The 25464-nt window shown below is 42.7% G+C and overlaps 1 protein-coding gene across 2 annotated transcripts in view; it reads left to right on the top strand.

The window, feature by feature from the left end:
- Positions 1–6163: 6163 nt before the first annotated feature.
- kif26ab (kinesin family member 26Ab) overlaps positions 6164–25464 on the top strand; it is a gene marked incomplete at its 5' end in the record, with an annotated part of 67894 nt that continues 48593 nt past the window's right edge. Inside the window, 2 exons of one of the 2 annotated variants that reach the window (XM_083924251.1) lie at positions 6164–6298; positions 8537–8755. In XM_083924251.1, the coding sequence (XP_083780377.1) occupies positions 6164–6298; positions 8537–8755 (354 nt within the window). Of the gene's footprint in view, positions 6299–8117; positions 8303–8536; positions 8756–25464 lie in introns of those variants that run through there. The other variant, XM_083924252.1, reaches the window with a different exon arrangement.

Genomic DNA, 25464 nt, shown 5'->3' with positions numbered 1-25464 from the left:
TTTGAAAGTAATTCAGTGGTCTTCTCTCTTCTGTGGCAACAGAAATAAATCTCTTGTTTCAAAGCAATGTCTCCTGTGATTCTGTGTTACACCAAACTCACATAAAAGTGTGCATATAAAGCTCCTGGCTAAAGGGTCCTGAGCAATTTCTGCTTTGACACGGTTTTCTGTATGAATTAGCACACGTCTAACCAATCGGTGGAGGCCATTTCTCTTGGTGTGCAGAGTCCCTTTGTGTTCTCTAAAGAAATGTGTTTTGAATAATAATTGGATTCACTGTGTCCACAGTAAGCCTTTAGGAGAAATACTACATCAAACAAACGTGGAGCTTTCTGTGTGAGCTCTTGTCAGGTTGAGACAAAAATATACCGGAAATGAGACGAACTAAGAAGACAAAGATGACAATAAAAATTCCAGATGTCCATGTGACCTCTCAGACTGCAGTGACTGGTATTTGCTATCTCTGTCTTAAGGGCGGCTGCCCCGTTGTGCTCCTTGCTGGTGGAACCCAGCTCAGCCGGTCGGACCAGCATGGGCCTCATTCCTGCCTGAATGAGAGGCTTGTATGAACCTAGCCCCAAAACACTATAAAAAGAGCTGTTACCTCTCCAGTCACTCAGTCTGGGCTGGGATGACACCGAGGAAGCACCATCGCAAGGACAGAACTCACCTTCTCCAGGTAAGCCTTCTTACTCAGAGCTCAGTCGGCTGCTTGTTTTTGTAGCTATTTTCTGTAACATGGGGTCTGAAATCTGCTGCAGTGACTTACTACCAACTGATCATTTCAGAAAACTAATTCTAGCTGCTGTTTTTTTTTTCTTTTTTAAATTTCTTTCACAAGTGGAGTCAACGGTTTGAAGGACAGACTTTTCCCTGAAGAAGCGTGTGGTCCCTCTGATTAAGTGGTTCTCAACAGTTCAACAGTTCTTTGTGAAAATTGTGAAATGTTTAGGACCACTTGACCAGTCAGACAAATGCTGCCGGCTTGGGAAAATGCCGCCTTGGATGGATGGATCTTTAAAAAGGAAAACATCTTTTAAGGTCTGACTTTGAATGACTTTAGTGCAACTGTGTGATTTCCTCTGCTTGTCTATTTCCTAATGTCTCTCTGTCTTCTTCTCTCATTGTGCCCCCTTGTGTTACAATGTCAACTACAGTCCGGGAACTGTAGGGGGCTGTAAAAAATCAGCAGGCTTTAGCAATTTCATTCTGTTGGCACACGCACATTTTTTTTTTTAATAGCTCTGCTGTTGCAGTAACACCCGTCTTTCTGCCGCTTCACTGTTGCCACCATTCAGAGGTACTGATTAAAACAAGTCAATAAAGAACCACTTGTCTTTGTTGAGTCTCTGTGGGATGATGGGCCAAGAGTCGCTGTCCAATGTACTGAAACTTGCTGCAAAAAAACTGCATCTGCTGTCAATTTCCATTTAATTGTCAAACTTAGAGAAGAATGATGTTTACTTTTTGGTCAATGTAGATAACTTATCAGACATGGTCAGCAGTGGAACAAGTATTCTCCTCCTTTACGTAAGTAAAAGCAATGATACCATACTGTGGAAATACTCCATTACAAGTAAAAACCTTGTATTCAGAACTTTAGAGTCTGAATGCAGTGTAATCAGCAAACTACTAAGTATAAAATGTTCCCTGTCAGTGTTTAACTATGATGATACTACTGCATTAATGTGTATTTTGCCTTTAACTGCTGTAGATTTTTAAGGCTGTTCCAAATTTTATATTTTTTATAAATTTGTTATATACTGCAGGGTATAGTTTGATCTACAGCAATGCAAAAAGCAGTAAAAGTAAAAAGTCAACCTTTCACAAGCTTGGAACAACAGCCCTGTTCTCAGCTTTGTGATGATGCATCTTCCCCCCAATGGATCCAAGAAGGTTTTCAAATAGATAATCACATTAAGAAGTAGGATCATTTTCTTAACACACAAAGGAACACTTCGTCATCCCTCGGTTTATCAGAGACATTCAAATTCAAAAGCACCATTTTGGAGATAAATGGACTGGATAGGAAGGGTATGGAAATGTGTAATCTGAAAGTAAGTTTCTATAGCTGTCAGAGTGGAGTAGAAATATAGATATACTCAAGTGAATACAAGTAGGTTGAATTTGTACTTCTTCTATTGCACCCCTGGACATGAGTCACCTGGGTTTAATTTGATTTAGATGTCCTGCACTTTTGTTCTATGCTTACCCCACTCATTAGTCTAAATCTGGACTCAGTTAGACTGTTAATGCCTGTATTCAATTCTAAACTCGTGTTTGCATTCAGGTCTTCTATTTGTGAGACTAGTTTGATGAAAACCAGACCTAAAGACTCCAAATCTAACACAAGAAAATCCCAATGCCCCTTTCCCGAGATGTAAGCTACTTTATACTGCATAAATCATTCATGAAAGCACTGTGCACCGATTATTCCCCCTCTCCTTTCAGACAGCCCCCTTCTCCTCTTTCCCTTTGATCTCCTCCATGCGCCAAGAACTATCAATATTTGCTAAACGTTTCTCACAAAAGCCTGTCCGTGCACCGGGAGAAGCTGCAGAGGTCTCACGGGCCAGGGGATAAAAAGACATAGGAGAGACATTAATGAGATGCCCAGAGCGATTCCCATGTGCGGTGCCGTGCGCAAGGGCAGCAGATGTAGCAGCACACGCGCTCCCAGGGGGATGCCGTCCTCGGAATTTCATCAGCGGCCCGGGGTGACACAACCCGGGACTCCACCGGCGGGGAGGGCTGTGGTGACGGACGAGGTAAATCATCTTCACCATGGATTGTAATTATCGGTCTGCTGACAAGCCCTGCGTCCCAACTAACACAAAACAAGTGGTACGCGTCCGTGCGTGTGGGAGGTGTTTGTTGGATCAAAAAGAGTGTGTTCATCCATAGGATATTTATAATGTATCCCTCGCCCTCTCTGCTCAGCTGTCAAAGCATTGATTATTTTAATCCTCGCTGAACAAAAGTGAAAACCTGTAAAAGCACCGCAAACTTTTTTCTCTTTCTGTCCCACTGAACTGCAGCTTTGATGTCTATAAACTTTCAATCAAACGATTTAAGTATGAAGAAAACATTTTGGACAGCCATCTGGAGTCTGTTTGGCAAAATCAGAAGCATCAAATGATTAAAGGGAAAATCAACCCTCAATATAATTTCCCTTTAGCTATTGTTTATTCAATTATAGAGGCACCCCAACAAGCAACACTCAACCTGTGAAAAGAGTTGGATGATGTCTTCTGTGGCTTGTGAGGCAGCGTTCTTAAGTCTGACATATAGGCTAATAACCTTAAATGTCACATATGTCTATTTTTATTATAAAGCAGCTTGAGGTGCTGTATAAATCCTGTGAAAGATTCAAAACAATCAATTCACAGAGAAATGCACACAGCCCGTATTCAGGAACTGTGTCTTGAAACGAGCTGTCCGGACTTCTGTATGGTTGTGATGTCACAACTTTACTATATATAGATAGAAAGCTCCTACAGAACCTTTACAGTCATTCCCCGGCTGCAATGATGGTGCAGACTAGATGCAGAGGACCGGACACAGATCAGTCAAACAAACTGGGTTCTTTGAGGAAGGGCATTTAAAGACACAGGTGCTAAAACAGAGCATTTCAGACAGAGAATGAATATAGACAGACAGGATGAGAAAAATAATGTTTTTATAAACATTAAAGCATATAAACATGTTCTAGTAACCAGAAACGTGGACTTGAAACTTTGTGACTTGGACTTTGACAGAATATGAATGAATTGAGACGCAACTTGGGAGTTAACGTCGAGACGTGACTGAAGCTACTTGAGAAATGATAACTTGAATAAATTGTTAAAGGTGTTCTTCGTTGTCAATATTGACATTACAAGTGTGTGTGTGTGTGTGTGTGTGTGTGTGTGTGTGTGTGTGTGTGTGTGTGTGTGTGTGTGTGTGTGTGTGTGTGTGTGTGTGTGTGTGTGTGTGTGTGTGTGTGTGTGTGTGTGTGTGTGTGTGTGTGTGTGTGTGTGTGTGTGTGTGTGTGTGTGTGTGTGTGTGTGTGTGTGTGTGTGTGTGTGTGTGTGTGTGTGTGTGTGTGTGTGTGTGTGGGTGGGTGGGTGGGTGGGTGGGCCAATGTTAGCCTGATAATGAGTGATCACTAATCAGCAGAATAAAGCTTGGCTCTCTGATAGAGAAGAAATTGAGAAATTAATAAGCTTTGATAAAGTTATTAATTTGATTACATTTATTTCACTGGACAAATTGAATTAATTTTGAAATTGTTTTTCACCAGTTGGATAAATTGGTCAATAATACCATTATTAGACAGGTACTAATACCTTGTTTTGTTTCTTTATGAAGGAAATAATGACTTAGGACTTGGACCAAATGACTGGAGTTACATGTCCGGCAGAAACCCAAAATACAAGTATGAATGTGAAAATGAGCATAGGGGACTTTTAATGATGTCTTAGTGACCTCATAATCTCTGCTTGGATTCAGAGATATATTTAGCAGAAAGCGTGTTACAAACTGAAGACATGGAGTTTGGAAACGGCCTAATGCCTTATGGGAAAAGTGGGATCCAGTGTTTTGGGAACTTGACCAACTCTAGGAACAAATAGTCAGGATTTAGCTTTGAAAAAAAAAACAGTCTCATATAGTCCTCTATCATTACAGGAGTGCACTACTAAATCGCAGTTTATCCCTTTAATCCAGAACCACTGAGGTAGACACTGATTCCTGCAGTTTTTGTTTGATCCGTCACAATCAAAGTAAGTCTGAATGCAGTTTCCAGCTGTGAATCAGAAAACCTGCCCATGTCTCAGCAACATTACCATGGGTGCTGTCATACTGTCTGTGGAGACGGTCCGTGTGGATGACATCAACACTACAATCTGTCTCTCTGCTATTGAGCTGAGAGTGCTCACATGCATACATTAAACTGAGCTGACAGGATGATCTGTGAATTCACTTTTAGATCGAGTTCTCCCATTAAACAACATTATTCACATTCACTGCACAATCATCCTAATCGCATTGACATCATCCAACTACTGTCCTCAGCCATTCAATCTGTGAGAACTGGCCTCAGCCTTCTAGATGGTGAAGGCTAATCCTTGAATATTGATGATAGCAATCATGGATTTTAGACAGCAGATGCACCGATAAGCATCAATAGCTACAAATAAAATGATCAAGTTGCTCAGAGGCCACACAAGCGTTTTATTCAGAATACGTTTCAGAGATCATTTCAAAGGGAATTTTGATTGATTGGATTTTGACAAAGCTGCAACAAAGACTATAAAAATTGCTGAAAATCAAATCAGGTTTTGAAATATAGAACTATCCCTACTGTTGATCTTCAACAACAACCAGAAATCAAGCGTCACCTGTCATGATATTCCCCCACAATACAATACACTGTACAGTATCCCGCAGTAATATTGTAGGGGACATTATATATATGATAAAGGAATACCATAAAGTTAGCTAAGATGAGGTCATTACTGCGTGCCACAGACACACTATAAGTCCCCACATGAACATTAGAGGAACATTAGAGGGGTCTGTCGTTAGGGGGTTATGGCCAGGGTTGTCATGGTGTTTTACATCTTCGCGTGGGGGCTGACAACGACGCACCAGCAAATCGAGTGGGAGAGCAGGTCATCACTGTCTGACAGGGGGGAGTGAGTGAGTGAGTGAGAGACAGAGAGAGAGAGAGAGAGAGAGAGAGAGAGAGAGAGAGAGAGAGAGAGAGAGAGAGAGAGAGAGTGAGACACACACACACACACACACACACACACACACACACACTGGAGAAAGAACAGAGTGCAGCTCACAAGGTGCTCCTTCGCTCTCAGACCTGCAGCGCTCAGAGAGATCAGGCATGGCCAGCCTCGGGATGGCTTAAAAAAGTATTTTACTCGGATGTGAACCTTTTTTGAATGCCGGATGGATTATATTGCTCTGATGTCTTCTCGGACTACTGGAAATCAGAGAGGTTCTTTTACGCACAGGTGCACACAGCGCTCACCGTGAGTCACTGGATGTCCGGATTAAAAAACCTTGTGGATCTTTTTGGAGGGTACGAGAGACATGTTTTAGATGGATATACAAATCAAATAGGTGTCCCAAGGAGTGGAGTATTTTCTAGGCTACACTCGCAGCCCACATGGCTTTGCCAAACTCATCGGGGTCTCCCGGAGCTGGGAAGCCCAACCCCAGCGTCATAGACCTGGGGACAATCTTCGTTGACTCCGACATCATCTTTGGATTTACAAGTCACCTACTAAAGAGAAAAACAAAGGTAAGAGTACCCTAAATGGATGATTTAAAACACAGATAATGAAAAAAGAAGATCTTATGCTTGTGTACATATTGTAATAATAAATGTGAAATAGTGACGAGACAAGACAACTGACGTGCGCTCAGCGGATCCTGTCCGGTATTCAGGACCCTGAACAGCACCTCGCACTCGCAGCCTCCTCGATCCCCTCTCTTGCTTTCAAACTTCATCCTTGCACCTCACTCATCATCACTTTGTCTTATTGGACACTTTTGCAAAAATAAAATGTGCTGCAGATAAAAGTATTTTTGCCAGGGATGAACTTTCATTCTCATAGATTAGTGCTCTGCGCATAGAGATACAGTATATATATGGCCAAAACACTCCAGAGAGGTTTGTAGAAATTGATAGATGCTGCTCTTAATGAACACCCAGGCGACTTGAATATGGTGGATAACTTATTGTGGGAGCGTTTGTGGACTGTGAACATTTATAATGACTGCTCAAATATGATTCATTTACCATGCTTCCCCACAGACACCTTCTCGTGTGGTTTAAACAATCCTTCTGCAGCCTCAGACATTCTGCAGCCCAACTTGAAAAATTGCTTTAAATTACAAAAGAAAATGTATTTGACCCTTTCTACTTTTCAATGTACCCCTTCACGTCGTCTATAATTTGGCACGAGTTGTACTACCAGAAAACTGAGCATATCCCTAAATGGGTCGTTTGAGGGCAGGAGAAAGAGACAGTGTTTCAGAGCATGCGAACACTGTCGATTACATCACCCACATGAAATATTTAAAGTTTACCAATTAAATATTTAACCTTGATAGCTTACCTCCACCCTTCCCATTTGAGAGATGCTGTTGTGTATTTTCGCCAGAGGATGGCGCCAGACCCTAACAACACACGGAAGCAGTCCTGCGTCTGGAAGGAGGCAACAGTTGCTGGAACTGAGCGACCACAGCTGGAGCACACAGCTTACTATATCAATTATCTAGGCCTATTCGACTACATTCGGTTCTATTCTTTTGTTGCTTAAGGTGGCCTGATAGTCCAGTTAATCAACACTTTAGGCAAACTTGGAGCATAAAGTATCCTGAACTCAATGTATCCATTTTTACTGTGGTAAAATAGCTTTATGTAGAGTTCAGCCAACACAGTGAACAATGTGAAAATTATTTCATTCTTCTTGGAGGGCACATACATTCATAATTTTCTGGGAAAAATCATTGAGTTTTCTAATAGTGTTAATTGACCCCCCCACCCCGCCCCTGCACCCTGTTGTGCAGCCAAACCTTATTCAAACCCACACCATTTAAAAATCCTAAAGTCTTTTGGAAATTTCAGGCGGAATTTGGGGGAAATGTGTATAAAATAAATGTCTATAAAAGACATCTATAATATTTCCATTTCATGGACCGGTTAGGCCATAAAAACATGGTTCAGTCATTTCACTTAGTGTAAGCATCACATAGCTTCAATAGTGAGCTGGGAAAAAAAGCTACAGAGCATATTTACCTTTGTGATACTGTCAGATAGTTTTGAATAAGAAAAATAGTAGGCCAATAAAATACTGTTCAGCACGCATACAATCCGGAGTGGTCTATGGCATAATAGCAGCTCTGAGCCGTCCTATAGTCCCCCACCACCTTGCGCAGGAAAAGTTTTCCTCAGCCCTCCCATTCCAGGAGTAACCGCCTCCCCTGCATCTCTCAGCGCCCTCCTGTACCAAAACTCCTCCGCTGTAAACTTCTGGTGCACACTCTCCAGTTTCCCTCGATCAGTAGCTATTGGTCCAGTATAATCTGACAGATGACTGGTGGTAACCCTCAGTCAGATCTCCAGTCTAGCCTATGGCTCTGCCCTGTCCCGTTTTTCAGCGGCAAAACCCGTGAATTTGGTGTGTGGTGTTTCACGAAGACTCCCGAAGGTGTTGCGCTACCTTGATCTGGTAGAATGAGCTCATTTGGGGGTAATTCAGCTCCCAATGGAAGGGACCATAGGAGCCGCGTGTTCACTGTAAGTGTCTCATGATGAAGTGTGTAAATATGATCATGTAAAAGTTGAAAAGTGCGTTTAAAAGCAGCACGGCTTGCATCTCATTGGTGCGAAATGGACAGGTGCTCTGTATTCAAACGTGTCGTCAAGGTACAAACAAACAGTTTCACTCACGCTTTAAAAACGCACATGAGGTGTGACCTGTTGTTATTCCTACCGTCGAAGTTAACTCAACTTTTCCCCCTCATGCTGAAGGTGGAGGGATGTCCAAGTGGAGAGTCCCCGGCGACACCCAGGAAAAGACTGAACTCTGCGGAGGACGCGAGGTGCAGTAGCCGGCCTCCCCCTGAGGGCGCCGGGTCGGTTTCCATCTCCGAGTCGGAGGAGAAGGGTGGCTTTTGCCAGCAATGTCAAAAGAAAGTCACAGAGTTGAAGAGGCAGGCTCTAGCCCTGGCAGACCAAAACTCACTGAAGGTTGGTTGAATAACTTTTTCCTACACTCTTAAAAGCCAAAGTTGAACAGTTTTGCAATTAGTTACACCTTAAAGTTGGAAATACTGAGGTCACCTGGGTTGTATTGCTATATAACAGTATGTCTTGTTAAAGAAAAACAACAACAAAGTACCGTAATATCAGGTATCTCAGCCTGTAGCACTGCTGATGTCTTTTTGCCTTTCATGCCAACCTGCACCTGCTCTTAACTCTGATATCTATGGTCAATGAAATACAATCCTCTCTGTGGTTTATAATTGTACCAAGAAGGCTCTCACCATCCACTCATAAAGTTGTTTATTGCATGCTTGACTTCAAATGCTGGCCTTGGATGTGAAAATGGAAGCTTTTGAAACTTTGAAAGCGGCCCATTGTTTTGCTAAACAATGCTTATCTCTTTATTTTGCTGTTGGGTGTGGGGGTGTGTGGGGGGAGGTCGGTGGAGTTGAAATGAGCGGGTTGCTCACGTTGGAGACCGAGGAGGAAGTTAAGTCCCAGTCGACCTTCGCTGTGCATTGAAAGTGTTCCTGTATGGCTGCTCCCACAATTCCCACCGCTGTTAAATATAGGCCCTGAGACTGCTGTTGGTGGGCCGGGTTTGCCCTCAGGTTGGTTCCCCTTTGTTGTCCCATTTTAGAAAGAGAGAGAGAGAGTCCCAAAGTCGGATTGGATTACAGCTCTTCAAGGTTCACCCCAAATCCCACAGCCCCCGATGTTCATACGGGAACAGGTAGACAAGGGACAAGGGGAGGCATTTCAGAAGCACCTGGGTTCTCTGTTTGAGACATCTGCATGTGTGGTCTGATCTTTGTTCAGAGCATATCAGATCTATGTTCAGGTATCAGGTAAGTCCACCCTGTAAACACATTAGGCCTACCCCCAACTGCCATTATCTGCTATGGGAACTGACCTCCCCTTTTTAGTGTGGGACCCTCGAGCAGTACTTTGTGGCTCTCACCAGGTGCTCTGCGTTTTAGAAAGAGATGTCCCCTCCCCCCCTGTTTTGCACTTGTTGATAGCTAAATTGGGCTTTAATTCTGGGGTGGCAAACGGTGATGGCAGGGTTCTCTTATTTTACCAGGATTATGTTATGGAGGGATAATAAACCCATTGTCTTTGTGAGTTTGAGCTGCCCACCTGTTGGGCCTCGTAGGATGGATGCAGTCATGGATGATGGCTTCCAAATTGCTTCCTCCACGGAGGGAATAAGGTCAACGGGGTGATGCAGGTAGCCCGTTGGTGTGTCTGGGATCAGGATACCTGCTAGGGTTCAGCCAGTGTTGTGTCTGTGTCCGTCATGGGAACAAAACGAGAGCGGAGACTGTTTACCCGAGGTCGCACTTCCCCTCCCTCCCCGTCCGTCTGCCGTCCCTTTTTTTGTGAAAAGGAAGTCTGCTCGGTCCCCAGACCCCCCCTACCCCACCCACCCAGCCTACAGACTTATTGTTTGAATACAGTAGTTGTAGCGAGTGGATACAAATACAAGGAAGAGTGAATGTGCTTTTTGACATGAAAACTACACGAGGGAAAGTTCACTGTTCACACACACTGAAGCCTCCCACACAGCTTTTGTGTTTTCCTGTTTGGGTCTAGAGGAACCTGCTTTCATATGTAGGGGAAGTAAAGTCCTTTTCCCCACCATGCTGTAACCTAGAGGTGCGTACGTGAACCCAGGCAATGACACAGTAAAAGTTCTGCACAGAAAACTACTTTGCCAGCATTAGAAAAATCAAGATGACAAGTTAATTCTTAATGCGTCCTCATCCACTGGCACCAATTATATATTTTTCATGCAACCTGCCTCTACATTTCAAGAACTACAGTGCACATGGTCTGGTGTTTGAAAACTTTTCAAAACTATTTAAACTGCACATGCAACTATATTGCCATTTATGCACTTAATTTGCAATTATTTTCTAATCATAAATATGCTATGACATTGTGTTGAAGGGCTCAACCCCAAATTAACTTTGAAATTATGTCCCTGAGCTACCACCCTTAAGTTTCCGCTGCCATGGCACATTTAATGTTATTCAGACAGCAGATGATTAAAAAAAAAATGGGGTAAAAAATACCCTGACAGAGGGAGTAGAGACACTGACAAACTCCACACTGAATCTAATCAAGGGAATTTCCCTTCTTAATTTGCAGAATTAAAACCTATAGTAAGGAATGACTTCAATAGTGAATAGCAGACAGTTTGGGTTCAATAATTGTAGACTGTGCTTATTGTGGCTGGACACAGTGGCTAGGTGAGGTATGATGTAAAGAAAGATGATCATTCAAATCTCAACTTCAAAGAAACCAATTAGTTTCTTCCTGTAATCAGAGGCTCTGGATTCCATCCAACCTCAGCTCATAAACATTAACTGTTCACTGCTTTTTGTAAGTCTCTTACTGACAGGAATACTTCCCATGTAGGTTGTGTGTGCTGATGGGATGAAATAAGACATTTGTGCCATCAACCAGCTCATGAAAAAGTTAAGAGAGTGTCACTGACTAACAATTGGCGATTAGGTTTGTATAGAGCAGTAGCCTGGAGTCAATGTGACCTGTAAGGACTATAATTCCTCGCCTGTGGCCAGGCTGCAGCAGCTCAGGCCCCTCAGTCACAGTTTAGACAGAAGCTCTGTCACTTGATATGTGCTTTTTAAAAAAAGGCTAACTGTTATTGTGTTCGCTGATCCCTGACAGAGATGACATTCAGGGAGAATGGGAGCCAGAAAGACTGTATTACGACGATGAAATATGCAGGAGGTGCTACGTTTATAACTTTTGAAGAACAAATTGTACAAAACTATGTTGGGAAATATGCAAATTTGCTTTCTTGCAAAGATTGATGTCTGTAAGGTTAATATGTAGCTGGAGCCAACAGTGGGCTAGCTTAGATTAGCATTAAAAACAAGAAATAGAGGGAAACAGCAACAGTCACCTAGCTTTGTACAAAGTCACATATTTTGCCTAAAGCTCAGTAATTAGCACAATATATCTTATTTGTTTTTATACGTACAAAAATCAAAGAGTAAGAATGTAATTTTGCAGTCTTAAACTATGGTTATCTATTTTTTAGTCAAGCGCACAGTCACTTCCTCACACTGCAACTTGCGAGGCTAGCTGTCTCCCCCTGTTTTCCAGTCTTTGTGTTAAACTAAGCAAAGCTAACCAGCTGTACCTTCATACTTAGGGTGCCATCCATCTTTTCATCTGTCTCTGTAAGAAATTAAATAAGCACATTTACCAAAATGTCAAATTAATCTTTTAAGATTTCAGCCGAGAACAGACTACATGTTTGTTGCCCTCAAAGGCTATCATTTTTGGGACATAGAAATGTATTAAGTCTTCTCAATTTTTGAGTTGAGCAGACTCATTGGAGGTTGGTATGTTGCAGAGACTGCACGTCGGATCATAAATACTAAGGCCTATGAATATACAAGCAGTCTTGGACCGTGTGTGCTACTCTAGTACACTGACTGATTAACAGAGAATCTCCTGCAGGGCTGTTACGGCTTGAACATTTAGATTAAGTGGAGCCATTGGAGGTTGAAGTCAGTTGCAGCCAGGCCTCAACTTTCTGATGACCTTTGCCATCTGGATATGGGGAAACTCCATTAAGGACCAGGTCACTATGGAGATGAAGGTGTAGTTAGGTTAAATCGTGGGGACAGAGAATGAGCAAACTGCCAGAAAATGAACAATACTGTGCACTGCTGATGTATGCACAATGTATCCATGTCTATTATGGATAGTGTGTACGAGTGGCTGTGACTGTGATTGTAGCTGCAGGAATGAATTTGTACCATGAGGAATGCTGCCAGTTTTTTTTTGTTGAATTCATAAATTATAGGACTAGCAATTCTCACCAACGGCTCATTTGGATTCATGTTTGATTTGTTTCTGCTTTGTTCCTCGTTTGACCCTTGATCCACTTCACATGCAGAGTTATTAGTGAATCCATGTAAATGTAACAAATCAGGCTTTGTTTCCTGAAGCACTGAAGAAAGGAAATTAATTATCTATGACATGCACAAATGGTTTCCCAGCCAAAAAGCCAGGAACATTGTACAATCTGAGTTAGTTTGACTTTGTGTGAAATAAACACGTATTTCCACACAGACATTTGTGTGTGTTGTGTGCCATTTTTCCTGCTTGCTCACTTATGGATTTGTATAGCTGACTTTCAAAGGAAGAAGAGGGGCAGAGTGTTGCCATTGCTAAGGAGCCAGAAGGAACATTGCTTTGTTGATAATGTTCCTGTGTATAGATGAGTGACATGGAGAAGACATGAAGAAGTGGGTGCTGGTGAATGGCTGCAGATCTACCTACCTGGGTACTGTTTCTCAGGCGATTCGAATTGGGGGTCGGGGGTGTCTCCTTTGTTGACTGACCTCAGACCTTTTTATGTCAGTTCTCCCAGTCTTTATGATGGGTTAGGGTTTCAGGGGGCCGACCTGGGCTGGAACAGGTGTATACTGCCAGGTTCGCTCCAGGAGGGCAGATGACAGGACAGAGTGACTGGCAGACGGATGGAGGGAAAAAAAAGACTGTGTGAAAAACCCCTCCGGTTGTGAAACTTGAGCTAACGTAGAGTTAAAACAGAGCACAACCATATTATTCTATTCCGCTCTAAGCACCTGAGCCCCTGGGGCTCTTTGTGATGTGTGTGTTGCGCGCCTGTGTGCCTGCTCAGCAGTGCATGCACTCCAGAGAGTTTTGGAGGAGATGAGAGACGAGAATGGAGGAGACTCAGGGCTGATCCGGCCCCTCACTCCATCCCCACATGCCGTGTGACTTCTGCTTTATGGCATGAAGCTGTATTAAACTGCAGAGCAATAATATGGTGTCAAGTGGTGCAGAGCCCACAGATCAGTTATGGTGCTATACCGTGCTGTACTGCTGTACTGAGCCCTTGCAGTATGCAGTTGTTCACTGCCACTTTACTTCAAGTCTCCACAGCTTTATTAAGTCACTCTTTCACATGTCAGCATTCTCCTCTTGTGACACATTTGCATGCATTTTGTCTTCTGTTATATCTACTGATGGGTAAATGTGTCCATAGCACCCCAGTACTGAAAACTGCAAAATACTGAAAACTTCAAATGTTATTAACTTGATGTTGCCTTCTTTTATTTAGTTGTTAAAGTATATTAAGAAAAATAATAATGTGGTAGTTGTATGAAATTTAGCTATCTATTGCCAATGGTATTTAGCATTTTCAAACAATGCCAAGCTGTATTTATTATACAGTATTACAGTATGTCCTACTAGAGAATTTCTTCATCTCCTTTATTAGCCAGCCTTTATCTCCACGTGGAAGCTGCACATTGCAGCCACAGTGCTTTAAATGTGGACAGTGAAACCACTCTATGAGTAGTTATGGGAGCGTAACGAGTTTCTTATTCACTTTCCTGTCTCCGGATTTTCACAGATTGCTGCAGTTTCATTTTAAATCTTTAATTAGATGAGCTGAAAGTGAATTGACCCTTAACTGTTGCTCCCAAGTCTGTTTCTTATCGCAATTGCGAGGCTAAATTGCTATGAGGCAGAGTGCAGGAAATGGATTCAGAGTGCGCAAATGCAAAGGTAGAGGGTTCTGGATGAAAACTGAGTTACAGTAAGGCTGATGCTCATTGCCTTTGATCAGGATGAGAGTGAAGGAGTCTGTTGGAGGAGGATGAGGAATTCTCCACCTGGAATAACTGCCATTCCATACGTCTGCTCTCCGTTGCTGGCTGCTCAGAGCAGCACATTCACAGCAGGCAGGATGAAACAGGAGCTGACTGAGCTTCCTCAGCAGATGCCTCCTAACACACACACATAATCTACATACACAGGCACAGGCACACAGGTGAACCCATGAGTGATCTCAGACACACACAGATGCACAGAGATTACCTGAATATGTCCTTTTCTGGCCATCTGGCCCTCTAGTGTGGCTGCATGCCACTGTAATGTCTTCAGAGAGCCGTCCAGATGTTCCCTCAGTTACCTGTCAAGGTGAGAAGAGCTATTTAGAGCTGCTTAAACCTGGAAATTTACTCTGCCGACTTCAGTTATTGTAAAGGTTGCATGCCTCTCTCATTTACTAAAGTCAAACACGTAAAGTCGACCTATTATCCTTAACAGCTATTCAGTAAAGACATTCAATCAAAGTACGTGACTTGGGAGACCAGCCGCACCTTTACCTTATAATGAGCTGATGAAAAAGCAATAAGCTACCAGAGGCTTCACGCTTGGTAGAGCATCTTGGCTTTTCTTAAATCTCTGTAAACGTTGGCCTGAAGTGGCCTGTTGCATTTAAAAAGAAATGAAGCCTATTCTTAACTAAGAAATTGAATCACAATATAATGATTACATTCATGTAAATGTGGAAGAATTTTTTTCAGAATTTGTAGTCAAATATTTTGGGGAAATACATTTTCATGTCAAGAGTAAGAGGAGAAAATTGACCACTAATGATTGTCTGTGACAAAGTACAACCAAGAGACTAGCTAGTTAGCTAAGAGATTAGCTTCTTAGAATAACGTAAAGACTGGATGTATGTAGTTCACAGCTGTGTCTGCCTCTGTCCGATGTTTAGTTGTTGGGTTTTTAATCATTTGACAGAGCCAGGCTAGCTGTTGTTGCTTAATATTTATGAGAGGTAATCTTCTCATTAACGCTCACGCAAGTGAATTAGTGTAGGCCTATATGTTTGCAACATGCTAGCTAGCATTGTGCTTGTGGTCATTTTGAGTTGAGTATTTCAGACGTGACTAAATCAGGCGATCAAAACTGAGGCCTGGTTTTGTTTTTTGAGCCATCTTTTCAAAGAATTCCTTAAAATAAAGCACCAGGTAATGTTGAGATTGTGAAAACACCTATATTCTTTAGCTGTTTCCCTATTGTTTGTGTATTTGAAGAATGATTGCCATGCATAATGGCACTTGTCTGAATGGGTTTGCTGCTGTTTGGTGAAGGATCATGTGTTACAATGAGCCAGACTGAAATGAAACAATGGATCTGCTGTCTAGGCTGACAGGGCGATGTGTTACAGCACAGCACAGGTCTGCAGAGCATGAGAACGGAGCGACAAAGGCAGAAATGTCAGTGAACAAAGAACACAAATGCAACAAGAAGTGTAACCAGTGGGAATTAATCAGTTTGACTTGTTAATTTAGGGGGAGCTGCCTGTGTGTGTGTGATTCTGTATGTGCGTATGTTTTATGCAATCTCCGGGCTTCTACTGCCCGGCTCCATATGTCATGGTGAAGTGAGACGTGCGTGATCCAGGCAGACTGCAGTCCATTATTGAGTCTGATTCAAAGTATTCGAAAAACATAGCGCTTGAGATACATTTTCAAGACGTTACACAGACACTGAGGGGCACTGAGTTAGAGGTAATCTCCTGCTGTCTCCATAAAAACGTGTTCAATTGACAGCAGGCCTTGTGGTAGCAGACAAATCGCCTGGCTTATAGCAATGTGCTGAAAGAGAATGCCAGCGCTGTGTGTCCTTGCCAAGATGGATATGCAGACAGCAAACTCTGGGCTGTCTGGGCGTGGCTCCCTTGCTCACAGCAAACAGTGGATCAGTGGAGTATGGTGTCAAAGTTGGACTTGACATTGCCTTGTTTGTTTTCCTCTTATAGCAGATTTTAATGGAGCTTTTACTCACCTGCAAGCTGAGAAGACTGAATATTTACCCTCAGAGCATGGCATATTGAGTGTTAGATGTCAATGTTTGAGAGGCAGATTTATAAAAATATGTGATAAATGTTAACTAGGAATGAGCAATCCTAACAATTGCCAAAGTGCCAGGAGCAGGGCACTTAAGGACTTTTCTCTGCAAGAATTGTTTTCATATTTTCACAAAGTGAAGAAAATGAAAAGATGACTGATAACAGTATTTATGCATGCAGTTTGAAGTAATGTTTAAATATGATATATAAGAGTGGGTAATATTGCTGAAATAAACACAATGGATGCATTTGCCAAATGTATTATATTTGCACTATTTATCTATACAATTGGCAAATCAAGGCAAAGCTATTATCCCCTCATAAAGCTGGATGTAGCAAAGAGTGGCTTATTTACACATCAAGCAGACATGTAAGAACAATATTCACTCTCCTTTTAGCTATGTTTTGATTTCCACCAGCTTCTGAGGGAAATACCCTTTAGTGGCTAAATTCAAGTGCAATTGAAAAGCTTGTAACCCAAGTAAGCCAACTCATAGTTAAAAGATATCTGTGGACTCCATACAAGCTCCCCAAAGGTAGTGAAATTCACTTTCTCAAGTTGCTTGTTAGCAAAGTTATTTTTCTCAACGATCACATTTTTTGTTCAGAGCTACTCGGTGCAATTTGATGTTTCTTAAGCTAACCAGTTCATTCCAAGAGGAGCCTCTCAATGACCAACAGTAGTAAACCGCAGCTGCTGTGTGAGTGCACCAGTGTGCTTTCATGTCATATTTCTCTCTCTCTCTCTCTCTCTCTCTCTCTCTATATATATATATATATATATATATATATATATATATATATATATATATGTGTCTGTGTCTGGGTTACAGTATGCATGCATCCCTGTGTTATTCTATTTGTGTTTGTGTAATAGTAGATGGATTGTGATGGGTTTTGTTGTGGTTGGTAGATGGGTTGTGTTAACCCTTCTTACTGGCCTCCCCAGCTCTGCATTTGGCCATTCTTTATTGTCAGGAGCTCATTCTGATACGTATATAGTGCTCCATAAATCCTGGCGCAGTGTGAAAACGCCAGTCAAAGTTCACGCTGCTCATGTTCATTTCATGCTTGACTGTCCAGCTCCGTGAGCTAGGATGAGTGTGTGTATTGATGATGTGCGAATGTGCGTGTAAGTACCAGAGGAAAAAGAAAGAGATGAAGCACATTCCGAGTCCCTCCATCCTTTCCACTTTGCCGCAGAAGTAATCCATCTTTCTGAACTTAACTGCTACCAATTTATGATTGCATTATTACAGTCAGTGTTTTATCCTCATTCCAACACGCAGGCCTGGCGGTGGTCTGGTTAATGGAGACGGTGATGGAGAAGATGATTGACCAGTGCCATTACTCTGGTACTTGGTGGGCTTAGCTTCAGAGGGGATATGATAAGAATATAAGCTCTCTTTAGCTCTGATATTAGCCCTGCTGTTTTTTGACTTGCTCCTGATTTGATGCTTATATCTGGGTCTAACATGCCACTGTTAGACTATGCCGTAGTTCAATCAGTTATTAGCTAAATCTATGTTGTTATACCGTATAAATATCCAAACCTCAGATTTACACCAAAACATTTATTCCTTCTCTATACAGAAGTAAAAGAAGTGTTACCTGTGTGTTTCAGTCTTAATTTTTCTTTCATTATTGAATGACCTGACTTAACAATTTTCCTGTTGACATTTTAAAGGAAATAGCATAGCAATGCATTCTTACAAAATGGCAGAAAAGTTGCTTTTAATCCAATTGAAAACTGTGTCACTGAGTTTCTCAATAGGCGCAAAGAAAAGGTCAGCCTAAGCTGTATGGATTTTTATATTGGATTTTCACCAAAACGAAGTCAATCAAGATACAATAGCAGTGTTGTTTGTCTGTGATTGGCAGGTGTACTTTCGGGAAAAGCTTCAAATGCAGCGAGGGCTGAGCTATATTGTGGGTTTTGCTTGACTAAACTTAATCATGAAAGAGAAGAGATTTTCGTCCTGTCTTTGATACACTAGTTAGCATAGCCTCGAGTCCTGATACGCAACAGCCTTCATTTAATAAGTCTCATCCAATGACTCGTTCAGATAAGCAGCACCAATGTGATAAAGATGAGAAAAAGAGGCACTGGTACAATACTTGTAAAATATCCACAAACTCGGTTGTGGTGTTACATTGTGCCTTAACTTTGAGAAACAGCAGCAAAGTAAAGAGGCCAGTTTCCTCATAATTGGCAAATTGAGCAGTTTTTTTTGGTGCAATAATGAACTTGGCTGGCTTTTTTTGGGCAGTGTTCAAGCCTTCATTAGATAGGATTATGAGATAGGACAAACAGGAAATAAGGCAAGAGAGAAAGGGGGAGACACACAGCAGGGCCGCAGGTCGGAGTCGAACATGTGGCCGCTGCCTTGAGGACCTCCCGCCTCTTCGCATGGGGCGACCGCTTCAACCACCCAGCCTCCTGCCGCCCCTTGGCTGGCATTTTTACCTCCTTGGGAAGTATTAATGGTAAACACATTTACTTTGGAGGTCACAGAAAAAAACATCTTAATGAGGATAATTTGATTTATATTCAGATCAGCAGTGCTATACTGTCTTGAGGAATGATGCCAACTTGAGCTTGTCATTACTCCCAGCGGACGCTTGTGAAGTAAACCTTCCCCTGCGTCTCTCCAGTGATCTGACTCCCATTAATAGATCCGTCCTTTATGCTTCCTCTCTTGTTACTGCTGCTCTATTTTATGATGTCACTCTCTCCACTGAAGAGCTCTGGGCTGTTTTATCTCCTTCGTGTGTGTCGGGCACTTAAACTTAAACCTCACTGTTTACGAGTCCCAAACTGCCTCTCCATCCTCTGCGTTTGCTGCTCAGTATCAGTTCAACGTCCCCAATAAAAGCCCAGTCATCCTTGTTGTTCTGGGAACTCACTGTTGGGCCTCACTGTGCCGACCCCCAGCTAAGCGCTGCCCAATTCCCATGCTTGGACAAGAATGTGCAGAATTGTCTCTTTAGCCCAGCTGAATGTGGTCAGCTTCTCTCTGAAACATCTAAATCAACATGATAGGTAGAAGCTGTTGTTTACTGTTCTAAACTTATGCATCAAACACAAAACATTGCTGGAATGCCTTTGAACGTGTCTGTGCAACGCGGAAATGCTTCCCACCCTCTGTGCAAAGGAGGGAAACTCTCGGGGTGCACACCTGTGTCTTTGGCCTTGGTGGATTCCTGCCTATAGCTTTAATGTTCAGAGCAGGAGTGGATGCTGCTGTGTTCGGTCCTCTAACCCTTTTGCTGTGAACCCCCCCTCGTCTCTGTCCTCTAAGAGCAGCAACTCAGCAGCTTATAAGAGTCAAACCCAGGGTCATGCTCTCATGTCCACTGAAAGTCCAGACAGCCAGCGCCAGCCGTAAATCTAATATGCGGTTGAACTTAAATGTGTGGTTTCATTTACACACAGCATTTCACAGGTTGTGTCAGCTTTAGTTTGACGTTTAAGCAATGAGTTGGTTTCCATGGGGGAGGTGCTCGTCATACAAAGCAATGCTGACCTTTTGGCTTAACTTCATGAGCGGTTGAGAAATAATTCATATGATCATCAATAATGAATCTCTTCTTTTTATCCAGCTGTTATCGCTGTAAATGCACAAATTGTGATTTTATTTCTCCTACACCTTTTTTTTTTGCCTTTTCATGTGCTGCTTCTGACCTCAAACACAGGTAAAAGTGCACATACTGTATGTATTGATTTTCTTTTTTATAAAACGGCCTTTCAGGTTTGCTGCATGAGCTTTTCTTCCCCACAATGTATTCACCGCTGTCACACGGTCATTACCACATCCATCTAGCGAGACGGTACCCTCCTCCTCCCTATTCTGTCTGTCCACTGACCCCTCGGCCTCCCTTCGTCCCACGCTGGGCATTTGTGTCTTAATCTCTTTGTGAGTGAGAGGCTGTTTTGGGTGCAGCATCTAATAGAGGGGTGAAACCAGGGCACACTTGAACTCCCACAGAAGCGGTCGCTAGCGGCCACATTTGAACTGCATTTGACCTGTCAGACTATACCTATTTGTGTGTTATCTCTTTTAGGCCCTTCTTACATACACTGACATATTTGGTCAGTTTTCATCAGAGGTTGGTTCCCATAGAGAGCAGTTCACAAAGTGATTCCTGCCCGAGTTGTTAAGTTATAGAGGGTGCTGTAAAAACCCTACAGTAGCCATTCAAAGTCATGGTGGCGCTATGGGGATGGAGGGCTCGAGGCTCCTGCTGCAGCCGAACAATGCTTAATTAGCTCATAAACAAAGGCTTGTGGGGGAATCAGAGAGGGCAATCAAAGTGTCCCGTTCCTTTGAGCTTCTCTCGCCATCAACAAAGCCCCTCTAATGACCCCGTCGCTCCACTTGTTGTGTCTCACTGCGGTGTGCTTCCTGAAACATAAAAGGCTCACATTCCAAAAAGAGCCTCGGACAAGAGACGATACCCGTCCACACCTCCCTTGGACAACGCTGCTCCCCATCCACCCCACCCTTCCTCTCACCGCTAGATATTGACATTGCTCCTCCACTCACCTCCGCAGTGTATGTTTTGGTTCCCCGTGGTGACCACTACAGCTTTCATCTCCCCTCTTTCAGTCTTGTGTCCATGACTTTGGTGGCCTGTTTTATTGCGCTTCTTTGTGTGATGCTGGCATGCTGCTGGGAGCCTGTGAGGAAGTGCTCGACTGTGCCAGGTTCTGGAGAGGTTATTCAAGCTTGGCATGAAGACAGGTGTGTGTGTGTGTGTGTGTGTGTGTGTGTGTGTGTGTGTGTGTGTGTGTGTGTGTGTGTGTGTGTGTGTGTGTGTGCGTGCAGGCGTGTGCGCCACAGTGGCTTGGTGTCCATGTTTGCACAAGACAACGAGTGTGTTATTTTTTGTATGTTTGGACACGAGGCCCTCTAAAGAAAACAGACGTCCACCGCCGCACGAGGACAGCCAGGCAGCAGGTCGGAGGCAAGCTCTGCTTGTTTGTGCGACTATGTTATCATCTCCTGTTTCCTGTCAAAACAGGAAAAGACAGGGGCGAAAATGGAGGCTAGGAAAGTGCTGCCTTGATGTGTGTTGGCTGGAGGTCCAGCTCTGCCCGACAGTGACCCTCCTGGTCAGGAAAAACAGACCCATTCAGGGCGTAACCCACAGTGGGATACTTGGTGGTGTTATTTTTATCACTTTCACAAAGCACAGTGAGGGATGCTTTTCCCAGCTGTTGACACAGGTCTAGGTCATTTTTGTCTCCAAAACAGTGCAGGAGCAGCAGGCGGAGAAAGAGAGGGAGACGTCCCATCTGGCCGTGTCCCTTTGGCTGACAGCCTCACATGATTGTGGTCTCTGTTTAGGAAGGGAAATCCTTTTTGACATTTTGTTAATCATGAAAGTGAGACACTCCTTTTCTTTGGATGATCCCTGGACCTTCATCACAATACCTTTTCCGTCAGGCTGTAGTTGTCATGTGATTGTATCCATCCATCAAACACAGTCTTCTATGTTGCGTAACTGCGAGTACATTCCAGTCAGCTATCAGTGTGGCTCAGGTGGTAGCTCACTACTGATGGGATGGCAGGTAAAAGCCCTGGCGCCTGCTGTGATATGGCTAAATGAGAAGGCACAAACAGCTAATATGAGAGTCAGCTAAATATTGACTGTTGAAAAATGACAACCTTCCCCGGTTCGGCTCTCTTTTGGGAGTCACTGTGTAAAACTGAGAGTTGCTCTCGTGTCAAATTCTAAGAGTTTGAAGGCAGAGCTAACTTTATGGGGTCTCTAAAAAAAAGAAAGAACTGCGTGTAGAAGAATTCTATTGTTAGACCAGATTGCACCAAGCAGGCCTTTTGTTTTCCCAGCAATTTGTGTTGAGGCCTGAGTGACCACAACAAAAGAGGCAATAGACCACTACCCCTGCTTCAGTTGCCAAGTTTGACCTCATGGGGAATGAGATTTTTTATTTCTTTAGTGTGTGTATTTGATGACTAACTGAACATGAGACCAGGCAGGTAAACATCAGGGAGGGCTCCTTCAGCACGTAGTGTCTAGAGCGGCAGCTGCGGCCTGCTCTTTTCTCTGTGACCCAGATTAAGATATGGCGCACGCTTGTCGACTGGGGTAGATGTCATCAGCAGGGAGGTCGGAGTTCATTTGTCTTTCTTGACAGAACTTCAGGTGGTGTTCCACTGCTATGGTAGAAGGCCACACCGACGCTAACCTCCAGGAGCCGTGCAATTAGTTACCCTTTGACCCCTTAGTCCGACAATCAAACCCTGAGCATTGGCCGGGCATGCTTCTGCATCCACATACCCACTTTACATATGACTGTGTGTTTGTGTATGTGTATGTGTGTGTGTGTGTGTGTGTGTGTGTGTGTGTGTTTGTGTGTGTGTGTGTGTGTGTGTGTGTGTGTGTTTGAAGCTCAAAAAGCCCTGGTGTAGCGTGGTATTCAGCCCGACGTGATGTAATAACTTATTCTTGTTTCAGTCTACATCATTAAATTTACAAAATAAAGCGTTTGGAGCCATGCATAAAAATGTACACTCCCAACATAATGATATATCTGGATACGTTCCATTCTCTACTCATAAATATAAAAAAAGATCCATTAGACTGCATCCATCTGCTTCAAACGGTACAGTTTTTCAGTCCTTGAGTGACTATTGTTTTTTAACTGCTCTTAACTGTGTGTTTCTCATGCTCTTAAGTGCAGTTAAAGCACATCACTCAGGGCTTATGCAGACAGACACTCAGATGGATGCCATCACACCCTAGAGCCAAAAATATAAATCTTATTGGCGACTCAAGATTACACTTTTTTCGACATGTTCCGTACTTGCAACTGGCCTCTTAACACGCAATTCATCTGTGAACCTGCTGCTTCCTTCTGTTTCTCTCAGGCTCTCAGTTTCTGCATCCCCATGAATTCTTCGACTCTCTCCGAGCTCTAACTGTGTTGTGGCATCACATATGAGCAGGCAGAAAGAAAGCCTCTGAAGAATGTGAAGAGTACATTTCATGACAGAACTCACAGAAGCTGCCAACAACTCCAAGGTTATCCCTTCATTTCGGGATGTGAAATGTCAGCAGCGATGTCCTTGCCCATCCATGTCACGACAATAAAAAATGGTTATGTAACTTGTTCCCTGTGTTGTGTGTGGTTGTGAGGAGAAAAGGCTAGATTGGCAGTCTCCTCCAGTAAACTCGTGTATGTGATTTGTCCGACCTCTTAGTCTTGTAGAGGCTTGTTCAAACAGGTGGATAAGTCACAAAGCCTTCACAAATGGGTCTGCTTTCTCCAGTGTCTGCTGGAATGAGCGTTAATTCTACTAGTACTTTTTCAGACACACTAGCAGCATGGCTCGAGCGATGGTGGTGTCTGTCTTTTAGTGTGTCCTTCGGTCAGTGTGTCCAATGTGTTCCCAGACTGAAATATCTCAACAAGTATTGGAGGGATTATTTATTCATAGATTGGTAGTTCCTTTGGTGTCTTTTTTTCCTGTAGCACCATCGGCAGCTCAAAATCTCAATATGTCATTATATATATATATATATATATATATATATATATATATATATATATATATATATATGTTATAAAAAAATATGTACGGCACTGACAGCTTGAGACTTTTCTGGTCTGTTTTAGTTGAATGAATTACACACATATGTAGACTATGTCAATTTAAAAGATCATCGGTCAAGAAAGTCGCAGTTTGAGGTAAATCTGTTGAAATATAAGACTGTGAAAGTACATAATTAGAAAGGCTACTCACCCAAAAGTCGCATAAGTGACGGCTTGCTGAAGCCGCGATGCCTGTGTGTTTCGGAACGGGATGTATTTCCGCTATTTTAAATGTGGATAAAATGATTTAATCACGTGGCACTTCTAGATTTTCTAAGTGAACCGAATTCTGATAGTGATACAAATAATTTCTTGAGGGATCTGACATAAATGATCCACTGAATTAGAGGTGTCAGAGGTGCCTTTCACCATGTAAGTCAATGGAAAAAAAGTCTTTCTGGGCCCAATAATGCACTTAGTCAATTGGCTTCAAAGCACAGCATGCTTATAAGGAGCCTGGTACAGCCTTACAGAGCTGCCAGCATGGCTGTAGACCCTTAGTCATGCTTCAGTTTCTTCAGTATCATTAGGAAATGTGTTTCATTAACTTCATTTCAACTGAAAACATTGTGAAATAAAGCTGCTTTTTAAATAAAAATCAACTTTTTTTTACATTTTCCAAAATATTTTTTTCACATGAATAAATAGAAGTGAAAAGTGACTTTTTTTTCTCAGAAAATGCCAACTCGTTTGAATACTAAGCGAAATGGTTGGGGTTGCTTTGTATTGCGGGCCATAAGGCCATGTGCAGGATGCTATTGTTGCTAAAAGACAAAGTGTAAAAATGTGCATGTGAAAACATTTTGATAAGCCAAGCATTTTCTAGGAAGGCAAATGAAAATCCTTTAGACTCAGTAAGTGGATTAGTGTGCGCTATTCCACACCGAGTTAGTTCAGCCGCCTCCCTTATCTTGCCGATGTTCAATTGAATGTGTCTAGACGTCTCAATTAGTGAGAAAAAAAAACAAAAAACAGATAATGGTTAGTGCTTATCTCAGTGTGTTCTTTCTACCAGTCCTCCCACCAGCCTTCAGCAACTAGTTCTCATAAACAGACAACAGATTTCCATTAATACAGCCCTTCCTGGCTGAAAGCCCTGGGCTGATGTTTAAATTTCTATTATTAGTGATAATTGTGTTCTCTGAGAAGTCATTGGCATGGTAATGACATCTTTCATGATAAATTAGTATTCTCCCCTCTCTCTGCCTCACCTACACTAGGCTGTTGCACCAGACTGATTCTGCCACTCGCAACTCTGCTGCTCCATTGTTCTGCCGACACGCAGCAGCTTTGTGTAACACAAAGCATGTCACTCTCTGAGATAATGCTCTGCACACTGGGAGTGGATGGGAT

The sequence above is a fragment of the Echiichthys vipera genome, assembly GCF_963691815.1.
Source record: "Echiichthys vipera genome assembly, chromosome: 12".
NCBI classification, from domain to species: Eukaryota; Metazoa; Chordata; class Actinopteri; order Perciformes; family Trachinidae; genus Echiichthys; species Echiichthys vipera.
This window is presented reverse-complemented; position numbering and strand designations above follow the sequence as displayed.